The following is a 21,855-nucleotide window of genomic DNA, read 5'->3' on the forward strand; positions in this document are numbered from 1 at the left end:
AATTGGATTGAGGTCTGGGCTTTGACTAGGTCATTCCAACACATTTAAATGTTTCCCCTTAAACCACTTAGAGTGTTGCTTTGGCAGTATGCTTAGGGTCATTGTCCTGCTGGAAGGTGAACCACCGTCTCAGTCTCAAATCTCTGGAAGATAAACAGGTTTCCCTCAAGAATTTCCCTGTATTTAGCGCCATCCATCCTTCCTTCAATTCTGACCAGTCCCTGTCCCTCCCAGTCCCTGCCGATGAAAAACATCCCCACAGCATGATGCTGCCACCACCATGCTTCACTGTGGGGATGCTGTTCTCGGGATGATGAGAGCTGTTGGGTTTGTGCCAGAGATAGTGTTTTCCTTGATGGCCAGAAAGCTCAATTTTAGTCTCATCTGACCAGAGTACCTTCTTCCATATGTTTGGGGAGTCTCCTATATGCCTTTTGGCGAACACCAAACGTGTTTGCTTATTGTGTCCGGTATGCATGAGAGAGGAAGAGACTTTTTACATTTGAGTCATTCAGCAGATGCTCTTATCCAGAGCTATTTACAGTAGTGAGTGTACATGTTTTCATTCATACTGGTCCCCCGTGGGAATCGAGCCCGCAACCCTGGCGTTGCAAGTGCCATGCTCTACCAACTGAGCCACATGGGACCCAGAAGCGAAAAGTTTCAATCTGTCCAAAATAAGCCCAATGTCGTAAGCTTGTCACCTGCCTTCCCGCCTTGGGACGACTCCTATTGTTAAGCAGAAACATAAGCATTTCGTCATTATATACAGATCTCTGATAGTATTTTCTGTTGGTCATGTCATTTTACAATTACATATTTTTTTTTCAGTTGACTGGTTAATGAGGGTCAGTTAGTCGGAAGCAAAATTGACTGAAATTTGCATCCCTAAAAGGAGACACGAGTTGTTACTTTTCAGGACCAGCCTATGAGACTCGATCTGGTAGCGATATCACTATCTGCTCCCGCAGGTTTGTGTAGTAAGTGATTTGAGGTTAGCCTTTTTTTTTGTGGATTTCTTTTTAGAGATGTCAGTCTAGCCTCCTTACTACTTCGGATCAAAATGACAGGATATGGTTAGTGTCAAATCGTGACTCTATGCTCCCAGAGGTGTAATACAACTTTGTGTCAATCTCATTGTGGCTGAATATAGTCCGCCTACGTATACAATGAACATCTATTTGAGTCACTTGACAGTCAAATTTGCCTAACTCCCTAGAATGGGGCCCTCCACAGCACTAGATAGAAACTTGTTGCATTGCAGGTGGGGATTGTATGCATCTTCTCTCCAGAGGAACGTCTGTCTGTATTTTCATTCCAGCAGAATGGTAACAGCTGCTGCTGCTTTTGAAACCTTTTGTGTCATAGGATAGGGTAGAGCCATGGGCTTGATTTAAATATTATTTATTTATATATTTATTTAGGGATGCTGACTAATTAGTTGTTCTAAACACAACAATATTAGACTTATAGCTAGTGGAAACTGAGTACAGTAGCTCTGTCTGTCTGCTTGTGTCTGTCTGTCTGCTTGTGTCTGTCTGTCTGCTTGTCTGTCTGTCTGCGTCTCATTGCCTCTGTCTGCGTCTCATTGCCTCTGTCTGCGTCTCATTGCCTCTGTCTGCGTCTCATTGCCTCTGTCTGTGTCTCATTGTCTCTGTCTGCGTCTCATTGTCTCTGTCTGCGTCTCATTGTCTCTGTCTGCGTCTCATTGTCTCTGTCTGTGTCTCATTGTCTCTGTCCGCGTCTCATTGTCTCTGTCTGCGTCTCATTGTCTCAATGTCTGCGTCTCATTGTCTCATTGTCTGCGTCTCATTGTCCCTGTGTCTGTCTGTCTGTCTGCGTCTCATTGTCTCTGTGTCTTTGTCTGTCTGTGTCTCTCTCTGTCTGTCTCTGTGTCTCTGTCTTTCTCTGTCTGTGTCTGTGTCTCTGTCTCTGCCTGTCTCTTTTTTTGATACTGAATGTTATCAGATCTTCAACCAAAACGTAATATTAAAGGGAACCTGAATTTACAAATAACACACAAAAAAATGACATGGGTCCCATTTATTCCTGGCGAAAACCAAACACTGCATTCCACAGTAAGAACATCATACCAACGGTCAAGCACGGTGGTGGTTCTGTGAAGTTTTGGGAATGCTTTGCTGCCTCAGGACCTGGATGACTTGCCTTAATAGAAGGAACCATGAATTATGCTTTGTGTAAGAGAATTCTACAGGAGAATGTCAGGCCATCTGTCTGAGCTGAAGTGCAGCTGGGTCATTCAGCAAGACAATGATCAAAAACACAATCAAGTCTACCTGAAAATGGCTAAAAAGCAACCCATTTGAAGTTTTGGAATGGCCTCGTCAAAGTCCAGACCTAATCCCAATTGAGATGTTGTGGCAGGACATAAAACGAACAGTAAATGCCCTAAAATGTCAGTGAGTTACAGCAGTTCTGCATGGAAGAGTTGGCCAAAATTCCTCCACAGTGATGTGAGAGACTAATCAACAACTACAGGAGTCATTGGTTGGAGTCATTGCAGCTAAAGGTGGCACAACCAGTTGTTGGGTGTAAGTGGGCAATTACTTTTTCACACATGGGCATTGGGTTTGCATAAATGTGTTTATTAAGTAAATGAGAAGAATGTAATTATTTGTTCACTTATCTAATATTTGTTTTTTTGTTTTGAAGATCTTAACATTTAGTATAAAAAAAATGCCAAAGTAGAGATTTGGAAAGGGCTTTGATGCACCTGTACGGTCTCCTTCTAGATGGTTACCATACTAGGGGTTGCACATCCATGTGGGGACGACTGATATGAAAATGTTGTCCCGGGAGAATTTCCAAAATCTGGATTATAAAATCAGCAAAATAAGAAACGTCCTCTCACTGTCAACTGCGTTTATTTTCAGCAAACTCAACATAAGATTCAACAATTGAGACATAAACTGAACAAGTTCCTCAGACATGTGACTAACAGAAATTGAATAATGTGTCCCTGAACAAAGGGGGGTCAAAATTAAAAGTAACAGTTAATGCAGCTGGTGGCCACACCAGATACTAAGTACTGCAGTGCATCTCTTCCTCATGGACTGCACCAGATTTGCCAGTTCTTGCTGTGAGATGTTACCCCACTCATTCACCAATTTAGTGGAATTAAATTGGCGTGTGTTATTTATATATATATATATATATATATATATATATATATATATATATATATATATATATATATATATATATATATATATATATATATATATATATATATATATATATTAGTTTGTCACACGTACAGCATATAGATTCAGAGCCTTTGAGTGGAAAATCGGTCAGATAGCGCAAGAGCTGCTACTGCTGCAGCATCTTGTGGTGCTTTCAAGACAACTGGGAACTTGGAACAAATATGAGCTTAAATCAGGACTTCAGTGATCTTCAGGTCGGAAAGTCGTAGCTCAAAAACAGCGGTTCCCAACCTCTTTTGGTTACTGTATCACTGTATCACTAACTGAATTTTGCTCTGCCCGGAGTGCCCCCTCGTGCCTTTTACCAGTAGGCCTATGGTCTCATAAGTCTTCTCAAGTACCTCCTGTGTATAGTCCAAGTACCCTCAGGGGTCCTAGTACCCCTGGTTGGGAATCACTGCTCTAGAAAGAGGCCCATGTTCGCAAGTTTTTGGAATTCCGAGTTGGATTACTTTCCCCCCCCCAGTTGCCTTGAACACGCTGAAGTCGCAGATTTCTGAGTTCCCAGTTGTTTTGAATAGGCGGCATCAAACCTTCAAACCTTAAATTGCTTCAAAGTAGCCTATTAGATCTCTTTCTACATTTCTAAAGGATATTTTCATCACATGAAACTACTTGCATGTGTATTGCCCTTTTGACAACTGTTTTCCCGCTTAATTGCATTATAGAATGAACATTCACACGCAGCCTACTGCCTTGTGCGCATTGCTGTGCTAATAATGTGAATAAATAATAGTTTTAACATTTTAAGCTAAACGTTCTGATCTGTTGCATCACTCATTGCTTTTTAAGTTTTTTTTTAATGTAGCCTAGGCCTACTGGTTGTATGAATTTGGGATCTATCGTCCCACAACTGTCCCGTAGTCTGTTTTGGAATAGCCTCTTTCTTTCTCGACAAGCTGACCAATAGAATAGGTAGCCTAAACTTTTCTATAATAGGAGATTTACATAGGCTGCTGTTTGTTACTCGTCCTGTTGGCTGAGGAAAAGTAAATGTGCACAGTTATTCTAACAGCTTCAAAGTGCACTTCAGAATTCGGTAAGAAGGACCACGCCTCGTTGCATCCTCGACTTGCATGTTCTGTTAATATGAATTACCATATTCTAAATGTGATTTCTGTCATTCTGAGAACCGTGGGTGGACGCCCTAATCAGGTTACACACCCAATGCACGTGGGTCCGGTAAATTATTCAAATGTAAATTAAAATGTTGCCGGTCAAATGTCCGCCACCACATTTTCCTAACGTAAACCCTGCCTCACCACCTGGGGGCTGCCCGGCATGGAGTCCAGGGTCCAGATGCAGATGGAGGTGTTTAGTCCCAGGGTCCTTAGCTTGGTGATGAGCTTGGAGGGCACTATGGGGTTGAACGCTGAGCTGTAGTCAATGAACAACATTCTCATGTAGGTGTTCCTTTTGTCCAGGTGGGAAAGGGCAGTGTGGAGTGCAATAGAGATTACGTGATCTGTTGGCGAAATGGAGTGGGTCCAGGGTTTCTGGGATGATGGTGTTGATGAGCCATGACCAGCCTTTGAAAGCATTTCATGGCAACAGATGTGAGTGCTATGGGGCGGTAGTCATTTAGACCGGTTACCTTGGTGTTCTTGGGCACAGGGACTATGGTGGTTTGCTTGAAACGTAAGCATTACAGACTGGGTCAGGGAGAGGTTGAAAGTGGCAGTGAAGACACTTGCCAGCTGTACAGCGCATGCTCTGAGTAAGCATCCTAGTAATCCATCTGGTCCTGTGGCGTTGTGAATATTAACTTGTTTGGGTCTTACTCACATCGGCTACGGAGAGCGTGATGAAACTACACACTAACACAGTCACACATCAGTGTGGTTTTCAATAGTCCTTTTTGTTCTCTGGCTATCCAGTGTCCATAACTAAAGCATTGCCAAAAAGCCCAAAATACATGAAACAGACAAGGAAGTTAAATTGTAAAGGCCTCCTCCAGTCCTCCTACAGCTCACATGATTCCTTATCTCCTTCTCCACAGGTGGCGACTGAAAAGGTTGCAGGCAAGCTGAGTTCTACACTCTCATGGGTGAAGAACTCGGTGTCACACACGGTCAGTCAGATGGCTAGCCAGGTGGCCACGCCGTCTAGCCAGGTGGCAACGGTGCCCTCGTCCCTGCAGACCACCACAGCCACCTCCTCCTCCACCTCCCTCTCCTCCTCGTCCCCCACATCGGCATCGCCCGCAAAGCTCAGCCCAGATGAACTGGAGCTGCTGGCCAAGCTGGAGGAGCAGAACAGGTGAGGGGATCACTATCAAACAATCAATCACTCAATATCTACCAAGTGTCAACATCATTCATTTTTCTGTTATGTCAGTCATTGACAGTAACTTAATTAGCACATCTCAGGTAACATTGTTTAGATTGGGAAGTTACTCTAGCCAGCTATCTAAACTTGTAATAATCAATGTTTTGCTCTTAAGGTGGGCAACTGCGGTTCAGATTTTGTGGCCCCCACAGCCTTCAAAGTTGCCCATCCCTGTTGTAGACCATTGGCAAAGCCATTGGTTATGTAATGTTAATTGTCCATCTAGCAATAGAATTGCATGACACCAACAACAGTGAGTATAACATCAACTGTGGTTGTGAAGGCATGGCACAGTCATCTTAGTAAGAACAGCCAGCCACACTCTGTCCCTGAAGTGTTCATTAGCTGAAACGAGATTAGAGTGCATTTAGTCCCCACTGCTGTCGCTCCACTCTCTCCCTCTTTCTCCCTTTTCTCCCACCACTCTCTCCTTCTGTCCCTCCTATGGCTCTCACCCTGCTTTTATAAGCAGTCTCAGTGTTGACATGGAAACGATGAGGACTGGGAAGTGCAGCCGGTTGCTTGGGTTTATACTCACTGCTGTGTAAAGCCATCTCAAGTATCTCAAGTGAAGAATACTGTAGTCAGAGCCTTGTGAGATGTAGCCTTGGCTTTTACAGACCGAATGAAGGAGTGGGTGAACTGATCTGTTTCAAGTCTGAGAGCGATGCTCATAGTGGGGCTGAGACAAGCTGTAGTAGGACACATCTGAAGGTGAAACTATCTGCACAGTCTGCTGTGTGAGATGAGCAGGAAGTGAGAGTGATATTTGAATAGGTTTGTTTCCCCATACGCTGTAAAGCTTGGCTAGCATCCATTATAAAATGCATTATAGACTGAGAGAGAGACGTTTGCTTTCACTAGTGATGGATGATTCTTATCCTCTTCTAGCTCCTTTTGGCATAAGTCTCTCACTCCATGGACTGTACCACAAGGATGTCTCACCAGATTTTATTATTCAACTTTTCCTTTTCATTGTCCTGGGCAGACCTCTGAGCACCTTCTTGAACAAAGGGTGGACAGAAGGCGTGGTGATGTAGAGGGGACTTCTGGGTTATTTGATCTTTGACCCAGATCTCAACCCCTGCAAGCAGGGCCACAGCTGGCCTCTTTCACTAGGCACATGTCCCTGCTGCCCCTCCCTTTCTTCCCTCTTCCTTCCCTCCCTCCTTCCCTGTGACTGACAACAATACCCTATCATCTGCCACAGCTCACAAAGACCCTCATGTCACCCTGATAAAATGTAGAGCGCTTGTTGCCCCCTTAGAAAGGCTGTGTCTGGTAGGAAGCACGGTTTTAAGGATCATTGTGACTGGACCGAAAATGTCATTGCTCATTAACGTTTTCAACAAAAAAAAAGTTTAATTGACATCCTTCCATTGAAAATAGTCATCTTTGAAGAAGGAAAAAGCAAATAATATTCACTGCATGAAGACTCATTCAGGCGTATATCCCACTGATATTGATGTTGAGATTCCTTGTTCCTCTCCTAATGAATGCCAAGATGAAAAACAGAAATGTAGAAATGTACAGTGCATTCGTAAAGTATTCAGTCCCCTTCCCTTTCCCCACATTTTGTTACGTTACTGCGTTATTATAAAATTGATTAAATAAACAATTTCCCTCATCAATCTACGCACAATACAAAGCGAAAACAGATTTTTAGAAATTGTTGCAAATGTATAAAAAACAAATACCTTATTTATTTGCAGCCGTCTTCATCGACCTGGCCAAGGCTTTCGACTCTGTCAATCACAGTATTCTTATCGGCAGACTCAATAGCCTTGGTTTTTCTAATGACTGCCTCGCCTGGTTCACCAACTACTTTGCAGACAGAGTTCAATGTGTCAAATCGGAGGGCATGTTGTCCGGACCTCTGGCAGTCTCTATAGGAGTACCACGGTTCAATTCTCGGGCCGACTCTTTTCTCTGTATATATCAATGATGTCGCTCTTGCTGCGGGCGATTCCCTGATCCACCTCTACGCAGACGACACCATTCTGTATACTTCTGGCCCTTCCTTGGACACTGTGCTAACTAACCTCCAAACGAGCTTCAATGCCATACAACACTCCTTCCGTGGCCTCCAACTGCTCTTAAACGCTAATAAAACCAAATGCATGCTCTTCAACCGATCGCTGCCCGCACCCGCCCGTCCGGCTAGCATCACCACCCTGGACGGTTCCGACCTAGAATATGTGGACAACTATAAATATCTAGGTGTCTGGTTAGACTGTAAACTCTCCTTCCAGACTCATATTAAACATCTCCAATCCAAAATCAAATCTAGAATCGGATTTCTATTTCGCAACAAAGCCTACTTCACTCACGCCGCCAAACTTACACTAGTAAAACGGACTATCCTCGACTTTGGCGATGTCATCTACAAAATAGCTTCCATTACTATACTCAGCATACTGGATGCAGTCTATCACAGTGCCATCCGTTTTGTTACCAAATCATCTTATACCACCCGCCACTGCGACCTGTATGCTCTAGTCGGCTGGCCCTCGCTACATATTCGTCGCCAGACCCACTGGCTCCAGGTCATCTATAAGTCTATGCTAGGTAAAACTCTGCCTTATCTCAGTTCACTGGTCACGATAACAACACCCACCCGTAGCATGCGCTCCAGCAGGTATATCTCACTGATCATCCCCAAAGACAACACCTCATTTGGCCGCCTTTCCTTCCAGTTCTCTCCTGCCAGTGACTGGAACGAATTGCAAAAATCGCTGAAGTTGGAGACTTTTATTTCCCTCACCAACTTTAAACATCAGCTACCTGAGCTGCTAACCGATCGCTGCAGCTGTACATAGTCCATCTGTAAATTGCCCACCCAATCTACCTTCCTCATCCCCATACTGTTTTTATTTAATTTACTTTTCTGCTCTTTTGCACACCAGTATTTCTATTTGCACATCATCATTTGCTCATTTATCACTCCAGTGTTAATCTGCTAAATTGTAATCATTCGCTCCTATGGCCTATTTATTGCCTACCACCTCATGCATTTTGCACACACTGTATATAGACTTTCTTTTTTTTCTACTGTGTCATTGACTTGTTTATTGTGTTATTGGCTTGTTTATTGTTTACTCCATGTGTAACTCTGTTGTTGTCTGTGTCACACTGCTTTGCTTTATCTTGGCCAGGTCGCAGTTGTAAATGAGAACTTGTTCTCAACTTGCCTACCTGGTTAAATAAAGGTGAAATAAAACTAAAAACATTTACATAAGTATTCAGACTCAAGGCTGTAATTGCTGAAAAAGGTGCTTCAACAAAGTAATGAGTAAAGGGTCTGAATATGTATGTAAATGTGATATTTCTGTTTCTTAATATACATATTAAAAAAACTGAAATGTCACATTTACATACATATATATAAAATAATGGTAAAATGTATAACCTGTTTTTGCTTGGTCATTATTGGGTATTGTGTGTAGATTGATGAGGAAAGTTGTTTATTTAATCAATTTTAGAATAAGGCTGTAATGTAACAAAATGTGGGGAAGGGGTCTGAATACTTTCTGAATGCTCTGTACATGCCTAGCTATCCTCTCTCTCTTTCTGACTGAGCAGACAGACACTAATGTGCAGCAGAAAATCGGCTATTATCTGTGGGAACTGACAGATTACTTTTGTATTTTGAAATCCATGTTTGGAGAAGGCCTTTGTACCGTGTAGAGTAGATAAGAGGTGTGTGTGTGTGTGTGTGTGTGTGTGTGTGTGTGTGTGAGAGACGGGGACAAGAGTCCCAGACTCAGTTCAGCCAGTTTACCAGGCTGGTAGCTTCTCTGGATCTTCTACATTACAAAGACATAAAGAAAGCACCATGAGTCTGTCTTGGTAAACAACATGAGGATTGTTACTTCTCTTTCTAGATCGCATGGCTCTTATCTTGTTACCAGGAGGCCAAAACGGAAGACGGTGTAACTGACATGGATTATTTGGCAACAAACACCGTCAGAGCGACTCTAAATAAATAGTTCCTCTCCTAGGAATCTTTGATTTTCATCTCTTATTCTAGTTATGCTAAATGTAATGGAGCCTGTACTTAGACTTTTCAGTAAATCTCAAGGGTTTAATGTATTTTGTTTTGAGCCATCTGTGAGAACCCAGCATGACCTGTTTGTGTACTGGTGAATTATTAGCTGAGGAGCAGCGACTAGGCTACATTTGGAATTCAGCTTTCCTCTCTGCCACAGTGTGTGTGCCAACTTAGAATGAACAGTGTATCAACATTTGTGATGTATTTCTGAAAATAACATAGCATGAAATCTTCCAAGGAGAGAGATTCTGCAGCATTGAATGTCCCCAAGATCACAGTGGCCTCCATCATTCTTCAATGGAAGAAGTTTGGAACCAGCAAGACTCTTCCTATAGCTGGCCGCCCAAACTTTATGGTAGACTGGCCAGACGGAAGCCACTCCTCATGCATCATGTTGATGTTTTTCAGTAGCAGGGACTGGGAGGCTAGTCAGGATCAAGGGAAAGATGAATGGAACAAAGTACAGAGAGATCCTTGATGAAAACCTGCTCCAGAGCTCTCAGGACCTCAGACTGGGGAAAAGGTTCACCTTCCAACAGGACAATGACCCTAAGCACACAGCCAAGACAATGCAGGAGTGGCTTCGGGACAAGTCTCTGAATGTCCTTGAGTGGCACAGCTGGAGCCCGGACTTGAACCCGATAGAAAATCTCGGGAGAGACCTGAAAATAGCTGTGCAGCGAAGCTCCCCATCCAACCTGACTGAGCTTGAGAGAATCTGCAGAGAAGAATGGGAGAAACTCCCCAAATACAGGTGTGCCAAGCTTGTAGCATCATACCCAAGACTCTGCTGTTCTTCCTGCCAAAGGTGCTTCAAGAAAGTACTGAGTAAAGGGTCTGAATGCTTATGTAAATGTGAAATTTCAGGTTTCTATTTGTAATAAATTAGCAAAAAAAATGCTAAAAACCTGTTTTTGCTATGTCATTATGGGGTGTTGTGTGTAGACTGAGGCAAAAAAAATATTGAATCAATTTTAGAATAAGGCTGTAACGTATCAAAATGGGGAAAAAGTCGAGGGTTTTGAATACATTCCGAAGGCACTGCACCACAGGTATGATGCAAAACTACTTGTTTACTCTTTTAATTATGTTTGTAACCTGTTTATATTAGCAGTAACGTACCTCGAGTTTGATGGCCAATGTACGGAAAACAGAAAACGCCGTACACTGCTGCTCATGTTCCCAGGTGATATTTATTTACAACAACATTTCGACCCTTCGGTCTTCAACTGGCATCCATATCCCAGGTGGGGGTGGAAGGTCCTATATACCTATATATAGGGGCAGTACTCAGTGACATCACTTCCTGAAACAGGAGGTAAAAAAATGTATATCATAGTTTCACAATATTAACATTCAATGGGGCGGCAGGTAGCCTATTGGTTCGAGCCTTGCGTCAGTAACCGAAAGGTTGCTGGATCGAAGCCCTGAGCGGACGAGGTTATACTCTGTCGTTCTTCCCTTGAGCAAGGCAGTTAACCCACTGTTCCCAGATAGGTTGTCTTAACTGGCTTGGCTATCAAATAAAATAAAAATATTAACATTCAATGTATCAAAATATATGATCATACACAGAGAATGTGATCAGTATTTGCAGTAATATACATACACATACAATATTCAATTAGGATTTTTTTTTAAGTAGACAAATTGAAGCTATAAAAATGGTTTCAAGTCAAACTCCTCATTAAGGCCAAGAGGAGACCATGTGTTGAGCCTGTGGATCCAGAAAGATTCCCTTTGAAGATGTTTCCTCTCAATGTTCCCTCCCCTGCGTGACATCTTGACCATTTCTGTTCCAATGTATCTCAGAGAACTAATAGGATGTCCAGCTTGTACAAAATCAGCAGCAACCAGATGTTTTGTCTCACCTGTCCATATATTGCTGCGGTGCTCACTGATCCATATCTTTAACTTTTTAGAGCTAGGGTCTATTTTCCTGAATTTCCGCCTGACTGACGTTCCCAAAGTAAACTGTCTGTTACTCAGGCCCAGAAGCCAGGATATGCATGTAATTGGTAGCATTGGATAGAAAACACTTTGAAGTTTGTAGAAATGTTAAAATAATGTATGAGACTATAACACAATTGATATGGTAGGTGAAAAACCAACCAGATTCTTTTTGGAGGTCCCAGGCTCTTATAATGGAAGGCTATGGGTCCTATGCAATTCTAACTCCCAGATTGCAATTCCTATGGCTTCCACTAGATGTCAACAGTTTTTGTTTAATGTCAACAGTTTTTGTTTAAGGCTTGTTTCTTCCAAAACGAGTAAGAATTTGGTGTTTTGGTACAAAGAGTCCCAGTGGAAAATCAGCCTGTCGACACGCGCCTACTAATTTTACTTTTCTATTTCAAATACTTTTTTTCGTATGAAATATTATAGTTTATTTACATTTTAGGATACCTAAGGATTAAATAGAAACGTACTTTGACTTGTTTGAACAAAGTTTAGCGGTAGCTTTTTGGAATCCTTTGTCTGCATGTTGAACGAGTGGATTACTGAAATCGATGGCGCCAACTAAACAGACTTTTTGGGATATAAGGAAGTATTTTATCTAACAAAACAACCATTCATGTTGTAGCTGGGACCCTTGGGATTGCAGACAGAGGAAGATTTTCTAAGTGATTTATTTAATCGCTATTTGTGACTTTATGAAGTCTGTGCTGGTTGAAAAATATGTTGATGTGGGGCGCCGTCCTCAATCACATGGTATGCTTTCGCTGTAAAGCCTATTGTAAATCGGACAGTGCAGTTAGATTAACAAGAATTTAAGCTTTTAAATGATATAAGATTCTTGTATATTCAGAAATGTTTAATATTAAGATTATTTATTTCAATTTGCGCTCCCTCCAATTTCACCGGATGTTGTTGACAGGTGTCCCGCTAGCGGGACGTCTAGCCTTAAGAAGGCTTCTACTGTTTTTCCCTAATGTAAGACAGACCACAAGGACATTTCACCATGTAAATAACATTGGTGGACATGCAGGTAATCAGGCCCTTGATCTTAAATCTTCGTCCAGTGAGGGGGTGGGTAAATTAGTTGTATTTGTACGTAAAGCTGCTTTGAGAACGTTGTCCACATTTGTAATTACCCTCCGGAACATTGTCCAAAAAAGTTTCCCTTTTCTCTGGTGGGTAATCAGATTTATCTAGAGGTGAAAGAAAGGCACACCTATTTAGGCGAGGTGCTGACTAGCGGAGTAGAACACTTAAATATTAAATGAGAGCCGCACACTCTAGGAGCTCAGATGCAAAAATGTAATGTCCAACGTTTCGACAGACATGCTGTCTTCATCAGGGTATAATGACAAACACTGCAGGGTGACACGTTTATATAGTGTCAAAAGACACACACAGGTGTCTGTAATCATGGCTGGGTGTGGCCTGATATCATTGGTTAATTCTCATTAAAATAGCATACAAAAAACATGAATGGATAGCGTACGGTCATGGATACAATTTGGCTACATAAGCCTACAAACATTTACAATAACATAATCACAAGAATGGCTTTAGATCAAAGTCTACGTTGAGACAGGAAGGCAGCAAGGGTCTTTAAATCACAGATCCAGGCAGCCTCTCATTTTAACAATAAATTGTTGAGGTAATCAGATTTAACCACTATCTCTCACGTACAGGGGTCTTTTAAAAACCATACATGGGGGATATTTAAAAATGGGTTTCAATTGTGGGTCAGTATCAATAATGTATCAGTGCTTCCTGATAATGTCCTTAAATGCCTTCCCCAATGATGAGTTTTGGGTAAAGCATGATGGGAGGTTGAAGGCTTTCCAACTGTGTTAGTCCTTCAAAACGATCATTGGCATGTTTTACCCAACTGTCTTTGTACCCCGTTTCCTTAAACCTTTGTGTGAGGTCCGGGGTCTGTTCCTGATAAGAAGCATCAGAGTTGCATATTCTTCTGATACGACTGAATTGACTTATAGGGAGACTTTTAATAAGTGGACGTGGATGAAAGCTGTCACCTCTAAGGAGGGTGTTCCTGTCCGTAGGTTTCCTATAGAGATCTGTAGTGAGGGAGGTTTTGTCCTTAATAACCATCACATCAAGAAAACTGATTTGTGATAGGTCATAGTTAATGGTGAAGTGAAGGTGTTCATTCATAGAGTTAAGATAAGCATGGAATTCCAAAAGTTCTTCCTGGATTCCTGTATAGATCACGAAAATGTCATCCAAATATCTCAGAATTAGGAGAATATTGGAGAGAAAGGGGTTAAGGTCTGGATTCAGCACTACCTGTTTTTCAAACATTCCTAGATATAGGTTAGCATGATTAGGAGCCATAGTGCTCCCCATCGCTGCCCCTTTTGGTCTGGAGGAAAAAGTCTCCTCTGAAGAGAAAATAGTTGGAGGTTCGTACCAGTTCAGCCAAGTCCACAATACAATTAGTGCTGGGAAGAGCATTAGAGGGTCATTCATTGAGGTAGAACATGAGGGCCTCTAGGTCGCCCTGATGGGGGATGTTAGTATATAGACTGGTAACATCGAGTGGACAGAATATAGTTTTCAGGTATATGGTCCACAGATTGTTTTATTTATTTATGAAATCATAGTCTCTAGTATACGTGGGGAGGGAGTCTTTTGTAAAATTCATCGTCACTAAGTTGTCTCAGAATTTCCTTTTCATCGTCTGCTGCATTTAGTATCATTATTGCACCTCCTTTGACGGCAGGTTTTATAATCATACTGGAGTAATGTTTCAGTTCCATAAGAGATTATTTCTCTGCTTTGGACATATTATGGAATACCTAGTATTCTTTTTTTCTAGCCAAGCGATTATGTACATCTTTCTTCAACTATGTGGCAATATATTTCTCATGAGAAGGATTTTTTTTTAGGTGGTAACAATGTGATTTTCCTTTTAAAATGTATTTTCCCCCTTGTCATGTCGTCAGGGCGGGAGTCAAGTTCATTGTCATTCAGGTGGTTATCTATCGGAAAAACATTAGCACTGTTTCCTGTCTGGTTACTAATTTCGTTAAATAGATTAACATTGGCAGGTGCATAGGGGGCAGCCCCATTACCCAAAACGTTTTGAAAGTCTATAACTGTGTCAAATTCCTTGGCCTGTGATGTTGGTACAAATGATAGTCCCTTACCTAGGGCAGATGAACATGTATCAGATCTAGACCTGCTGGACAGGTTTATTACCGTGTCTTGCTCCGTGTGTCGAGTGGGGATTTTGGGTGTTGCCAAGATGCGCTGTGCCTCGGCCAAATACCACACCCCCCGGGCCCTTATTGGTTAGGTGTATTCCCTCACACCCCGTACAGCTGTGATGAAATAGGGCTCTGCATTGAGCAACAGCCTTCTCACTTTATAGGCCTCTCGTATGATACTGTACCTGTTCTGGCATCTAGCTTACTGTTTTCTACATTAGTTGCCATTGAAAGTGAGGTTATGTTTTAATTAAAGTAAACATTTTGTCTTTTTACAACCACATCTCTCTTTTTTATGTAAATGGATGATGTAGAAGGGTGTAGACGCTTTTTTTGTTGTTGTGATTTTCACATTTTTGAGAAATTTACCCCAAACAGCAAAGCACTTCCTCATCCTCAGTATGGGGGCGCTGAAAAAAACATGAACAAAGGCTCTAAAAACACTCAAATACATCCTTTTAGAAAGAGCAACGCTCTCACTGTAGTGATGCAGGTCTTTCAGATGTTGTACACATTAAATTGTATAATTCTGAACTTTACCTGCAATTTTATATTCCCTTTTTGTGCGACTCGAGCTCAATAAAAAGCTATCCAGCTATTCCATTCTCCCTGTAGCTTGCTGCTACAGGTAACTGGCAAAATAATGGAAACGCATACAGTTTCTTAAGGCTTTGGGCCACCACGGGCTGCCAGACAGCTTCAAGGGGACTTGGCATAGATTCTACAAGTGTCTGCAACTTCCTGTGTGGATGCACCCCATGCTTTCAATATACTTTGTGTCCCTCATTTACTCAAGTGTTTCCTTTATTTTGATACCTGTAGAATGGACGGAGAGGTATCGCTCGAGTCGCTACAAAATGGAATATAACTTTGCTGGTAATGTTTGGAATGAGACCAGTTCATTTGTACAACATCTAAAGACCTGCATCACAATACATACTACACAACGAGGATGCGGAAGTGAATTGCTGTTCTGGGTAAGTTTCTCAAACATGTAAAACCACAAACTGTAAAACCCTTGCTGGTGCTGTTCTAGCTGTGACAGTAACCCAGGCCTACCCTGGCCCCCTCTCTCCTGACCCAAATATGGCTGTAACCCTACCCATTCTGTGAGCTCTCCCAGTGACGTCACCATGCACCCGAGAGGCCCAGGCCCTTTTTCCGAGATCAGATTTATGGGCCTTTGTGTCGTAGGTCCAGCCATAGCCTCTTCCCAACTGGCACCCTATTCCCTATGTAGTGCACTACTTTTGACCAGAGCCCTTGTGTAAGGTAGTGCACTACATGAGAATAGGTTGCCATTTGGGACGCAACCATGGGCTCGTCCGCAGTGCACTGCACAGGCTGGTAGGCATGATTCCCTCTCACAGGCCGGGGGCCTGTTCAGTGTTTCCGCTGCAATCATTTAACTGTGGCGCTGTGCCACGGCAAAATCATTCCCGCCACGCCAAAAAAAGAAAGATGTAACACATTTACTTTCCCTCTGCAAACAAAACGAGTAATGAATAGAAAAACCAGACAACCCCATAGTAGAATAGTTTATCTATTTACTTAGTCGGCTTGTTGTGCGTTCTATGCGAGATAAATTCCCTTTTTGGTCCCGTGTGGCTCAGTTGGTAGAGCATGGTGTTTGCAACGCCAGGGTTGTGGGTTCGATTCCCACGGGGGACCAGTACGGAGAAAAAATTTATGAAATGTATGCATTCACTACTGTAAGTCACTCTGGATAAGAGCGTCTGCTAAATGACTAAAATGTAAAATGTAATAAATATTTATTTCAAGGCGCATTCAACCTGCAAGTGCCATGGGGAGGGAAACATGCATTTTGACAAGCAGTCAATGCAATACAATTCTTAATGTAATGTGGGAAACCGCTGTTTTAATGGCTTTTTGTTAATAAAAAGAGCGCATTCCAGCTTTACATTCCTAATTTATTCATTTCTCCACTCCTAGATATACACAAACTGCACCGTTTTAAACCTGTACATTTTAGCAGCGGCATGGTTAAGCACGTTCTGCAATTTGTGAGTGGATAGGGTTGAGTATGGCTAAATGAAACACTGGTCAATTGAAGGGTAACTTGGGGGCAACCAGGGAAAGCGTTAGGGGTAAAAATTGTGACGGGCAAGGGGCGTTTTACCACAAGTTTCCCTAATAGGTAGGCCTACATTATATTCACTGTGTTAATGCAAGTTTTTCTGAGACATAAAATCGTCAATACAATGCTTAATAGTTGAAAGATCATGTTTGTGATCTATCTAATGATTAGCCCAATAAATGCACATAGACAACACCTTCAGCCTATTTATTTATAGCCACTATGCTGCATCAGTTTAGCTACAGGTAGTAATGCGTATTGCTAATAAGCATGCCTGATCATATCGACCATGTATATATTGAAATAATTTGTAAAATTTTATTTTATTTTTTTACCAATATGTTATTGGGCTCATTTCTGACAGTGGAAATTATATTTTAGATGGTGTCATCTTATTTTTTTTTATAAATTCATACATTTTTTGAGTAGAATGTCCTTTTTAAATATCACCAGAACTGAGCTTCTCAGTGCTTCTACGTAAACCCCACGCTACCCACCCACCCACACACACACACACCTTTTCCCCCACTGCAAACATTTTTTGCCAGAGGAAACGCCAGTCCTGTTTTGTAAGTAAACAAAAAAATAAATGGACTGAAACAGTGGGGACTGCCTGAAATGCTCATTTGCGTTTTCTGTTAGAATTTGTTTTAAAATGTGTTCCGCTGCATTCCCTAATGAACATGACCCTGATCCAGAGTCAGTTAACTTTAACAGTTAAGTCTTACAGCTCGTGACAAACAAATTGGCACATTTATTGATACAATGTCAGTCTGCGTAGACCTTATACACTCCTGCACCTTTTATTCTCACTAACCCACTTTTAGGGATTTTGAATTTACTTTGAATTGACCGACTTTTCTGTTGACATGTCATGGCTTTTTTTTTTAAGTGGTCATGTTTTGTTCAAATTTAGGATCACATTGAAGTAATAGGTAAACAACTGTGCAAGTCCACCTTTTTTTCTGTCACTTGGGACCCAAATGCAAGTTAAAGGTTCATTTAAATATCACTCTGACTGAAAAATGTGTTTGGAGTGGACTGTACAAATGCAATGTCAACCTTTGTCCTATAGTGATTATGTACCCATAAAACATTGTGATATACGACGCTATGGCCCCAAATCAGCTTAAATCACAGTTGGGCTATAGCCTGGGCAGAGGCTAAGTGCAGGCAGTGGCAAATCTTTTCTAATATTCCTTTCTGGTGGAGGAGTAGAACAGGTTTGTGTGTGTCTGTCTGCGGCGCTTACATGATGGAGCAGTGACTGTCGGATGAGGGATGCGCTGTCTTACTGCAGTGAGCTAGTTTATAGGTCTACATCATGGGCTGGATAGAAGCAGTCCACCATCTTCTACCAACTGGATTATTGCTTTATTCAGCTAGCAAATAGATCCAAGTTGGTCAGACTTGAAACAAAGATCAGCTGGCTACTCACTACTGCGTTGGCTTGTGTTTGAGAGACCTGTGTACATTTTCTGTAATGCCTGCTACAAGAAGTTTGTCATTATTAGTAAATCGCGATGTTGTCACCATGGGCGATAGACTATGCTGTAGTAATATCGCCCGACCCTAGTATTGACCCTGATGAAGTGATCATGGTGGTTGTTCAAGGCTTTACTATCTATGTTCATTGCATTTTTGGTTGAGGAAACAAACAGAAGTGCAGTGACAGGATGTGTTGTCCTGTCCACCTTTTGAAGAGATGCACTATAAGACTTACTGTCTGTAACCCCATCGACTCTACATCCAGGGCTCAGAGCTGTGGCGAAGCAGGCTTTCCTCCTATCATCACTGGGGCTGCTGTTAGGCTTCTCCTTGGCTGTGGCTCTGCTGTCATAAAGCTGTAGTACACCTCACTGCAATTCCTACCTTCTTAAATTAGCTTTACTGTTTTTAGCACTGCTCTAGAAGTGCCAGCATGATTTGGATAAATGTAAATCAACAATTATTGGGTTACTTGCGTCAAGCCCATATCAAATGATTGGCACTAATGAAAGGTTTCAGATTGACAGGGACATTGTCAGTTACGCTACATTGTTACCTGTGTCTATAATTTTGTATTTGAGCTGCGTTCACTTCCGAACATGGAATGAAATGTTCCCTCATTCAGTCCGAGCCTAATGTCTCTCATTGCAGCTCTTGTAGGCCTAAGTTGAAAGGTCATACGAGGAAAGAAATGCTTAAGCCTGTTGTGCTTGTCTCTTTAGGTTGCTGGAGACGGACAGTAAGTCCCTCCGGTCTGTGAACGGATCCAGACGTAACAGCGTCTCCAGCCTCGTGTCCAGCTCCTCGGCTTCCTCCAACCTGTCTCACCTGGAGGAGGACTCCTGGATCCTCTGGGGACGCATAGTCAATGAGTGGGAGGAGGTCCGAAAGAAGAAGGAGAAGCAGCTCAAGGTGAGAGACTACTAGGCTATAGGTTCCTCTGGAAGAGTTACAGGAAACTCTTTCGACCTGCGGAAGCTGGTCCTAAACGGCTCCCTCCGCCTTTCCCTTGGGCTTAACCCCGGCCTTCTGTAAGGTGGAGGCAATATGGTGGATGGTCCCCGTGACACAGGTGACCAACGGTTGTCTATGAGCCAATGTATGCTTCGGACTAACTGCTAACCTTGTGCGTTAGTCGTACCATAATGCGATCCTGTTACTGTTATAAGACTGCGATGGCTAGCTAGCAACAAGTAACTAACACAAACATTTGTAATCAATGAAGTTAGTCGACTTATCCCGCACTGTACAACAGCTTCTATGTTTCATGTTGTAGATACTTTATTGTTCAGGTCTAATTCCGAAGGCCAGGTACATCCCTCAGTGACCCCTACTGTGGTTGTGTTGACATGGAACTTACGGTGTCAGTTCTGGTCTAGTTTTTTGTACTCAGTGCTCCCTGTAAACTGATCGTGTGTAGTGTCCCTCACTGGTCGCACAGGGGGAACTCCATTCAGATGTAAATTAAATGTCTCTTTTTATTGTCAATCTGAATGAATGATACATCAGCTATGGAGTACTTTAATGCATCGTGTTTGGTGTGTATAAGTAGCCTTGCATCGATACTGTTTGCACTGAAACCATATCTATTCTTCTATAGTTGCTATAGCAGTGTTTTCCACTAGCGCTGGCTGTCGGGACTTTTCCCACTTAAATTAACTAGGCCACTTTTCGCTAGTCAGAAAAAAGTCTGCTGCGCCCTCCTTCATCTTCTAGCAATCTATTGATAGGACAGGCGCCTGTCAGTCACAAAGTGAGCGATGACAGGGAAACACTGCGGATCCCGTCTTCGGTACCTGGGTGTGTGTGTGTGTGTGTGTTGTGATTGCAGTCAAATTTCTACATGGAGGGAGAGAGCATGAAATTGAAGACCACACGTAAATTACATTCTATTTGTATTTGAGCAATGTGATTGGCCATGCATTCAAGCACCACCATGCTCCCGCGAGTCACTTCTCGAGCAGTACATGAGTTGATGTCTTTACATAGCACACGGGAGCTGTCCAGAGCAAAAAGAAGTGGCCATCAATCTACTCGCTGAGCTTATTTATTTTGGGGAAAGAGATTTACAAAGTAAACCTTCAATAGTGAACATACAAGCACATACAGTTGAAGTCAGAAGTTTACATCTTAGCCAAATACATTTATTCTCAGTTTTTCACAATTCCTGACATTTAATCCTAGTAAAAATTCCCTGTCTTAGGTTAGTTAGGATCACCACTTTATTTTAAGAATGTGAAATGTCAGAATAATAGAAGAGAGAATGATTTATTTCAGCTTTTATTTCTTTCATCACATTCCCAGTGGGTCAGGTGTTTTCATACACTCAATTAGTATTTGGTAGCATTGCCTTTAAATTGTTTAACTTGGGTCAAACATTGTGGGTAGCCTTCCAGAAGCTTCCCACAATAAGTTGGGTGAATTTTGTCCCATCCCTCCTGGCAGTGCTGGTGTAACTGAGTCAGGTTTGTAGGCCTCCTTGCTCACACACGCCTTTTCAGTTCTGCCCACAAATTTCCTGTATGTTTGAGGTCAGGGCTTTGTGATGGCCACTCCAATACCTTGACTTTGTTGTCCTTAAGCCATTTTGGCACAACTGTGGAAGTATGCTTGGGGTCATTGTCCATTTGGAAGACTCATTTGCGACCAAGCTTTAACTTCCTGACTGATGTCTTGAGATGATACAATATATCCACATAATTTTCCTGCTTCATGATGCCATCTATTTTGTGAAGTGCACCGGTCCCTCCTGCAGCAAAGCACCCCCACAACATGAGGCTGCCACCCCCGTGCTTCACGGTTGGGATGGTGTTCTTCGGCTTGCAAGCCTCCCCCCTTTTCCTCCAAACATAACGATGGTCATTATGGCCAAACAGTTCTATTTTTGTTTCATCAGACCAGGGGACATTTCTCCAAAAAGTACAATCTTTGTCCCCATGTGCATTTGCAAACCGTAGTCTGGCTTTTTTATGGCGGTGTTGGAACAGTGGCTTCTTCCTTGCTGAGCCGGCCTTTCAGGTTATGTCGATATAGGACTCGTTTTACTGTGGATATAGATACTTTTGTGCCTGTTTCCTCCAGCATCTTCACAAGGTCCTTTGCTGTTGTTCTGAGATTGATTTGCACTTTTCGCACCAAAGTACGTTCATCTCTAGGAGACAGAACACGTCTCCTTTCTGAGCGGTATTGCGGCTGCGTGGTCCCATGGTGTTTGTACTTGCGCACTATTATTTGTACATATGAACGTGGTACCTTCAGGCGTTTGGAAATTGCTCCCAAGGAAGAACCAGACTTGTGGAGGTCTACAATATTTTTTTCTGAGGTCTTGGCTGATTTCTTTTGATTTTCCCATGATGTCAAGCAAAGGCATTGAGTTTGAAGATAGGCCTTGAAATACATCCACAGGTACACCTCAAATTGACTCAAATGATGTCATATCAGAAGCTTGTAAAGCCATGACATAATTTTCTGGAATTCTCC

The 21,855-nt window shown here is 42.3% G+C and overlaps 1 protein-coding gene across 4 annotated transcripts in view; it reads left to right on the forward strand.

Annotated features, from left to right (window-relative positions):
* LOC115192334 (ecotropic viral integration site 5 protein homolog) overlaps positions 1 to 21,855 on the forward strand; it is a 100,245-nt gene that overhangs the window by 20,903 nt on the left and 57,487 nt on the right. For 3 of the 4 annotated variants that reach the window (XM_029750706.1, XM_029750708.1, XM_029750707.1), the window contains exons 2-3: positions 5,227 to 5,486; positions 19,098 to 19,287. In XM_029750706.1, the coding sequence (XP_029606566.1) occupies positions 5,227 to 5,486; positions 19,098 to 19,287 (450 nt within the window). Of the gene's footprint in view, positions 1 to 5,226; positions 5,487 to 9,260; positions 9,405 to 19,097; positions 19,288 to 21,855 lie in introns of those variants that run through there. The other variant, XM_029750709.1, reaches the window with a different exon arrangement.

The sequence above is a fragment of the Salmo trutta genome, chromosome 4 (assembly GCF_901001165.1).
Source record: "Salmo trutta chromosome 4, fSalTru1.1, whole genome shotgun sequence".
Classification (NCBI taxonomy): domain Eukaryota; kingdom Metazoa; phylum Chordata; class Actinopteri; order Salmoniformes; family Salmonidae; genus Salmo; species Salmo trutta.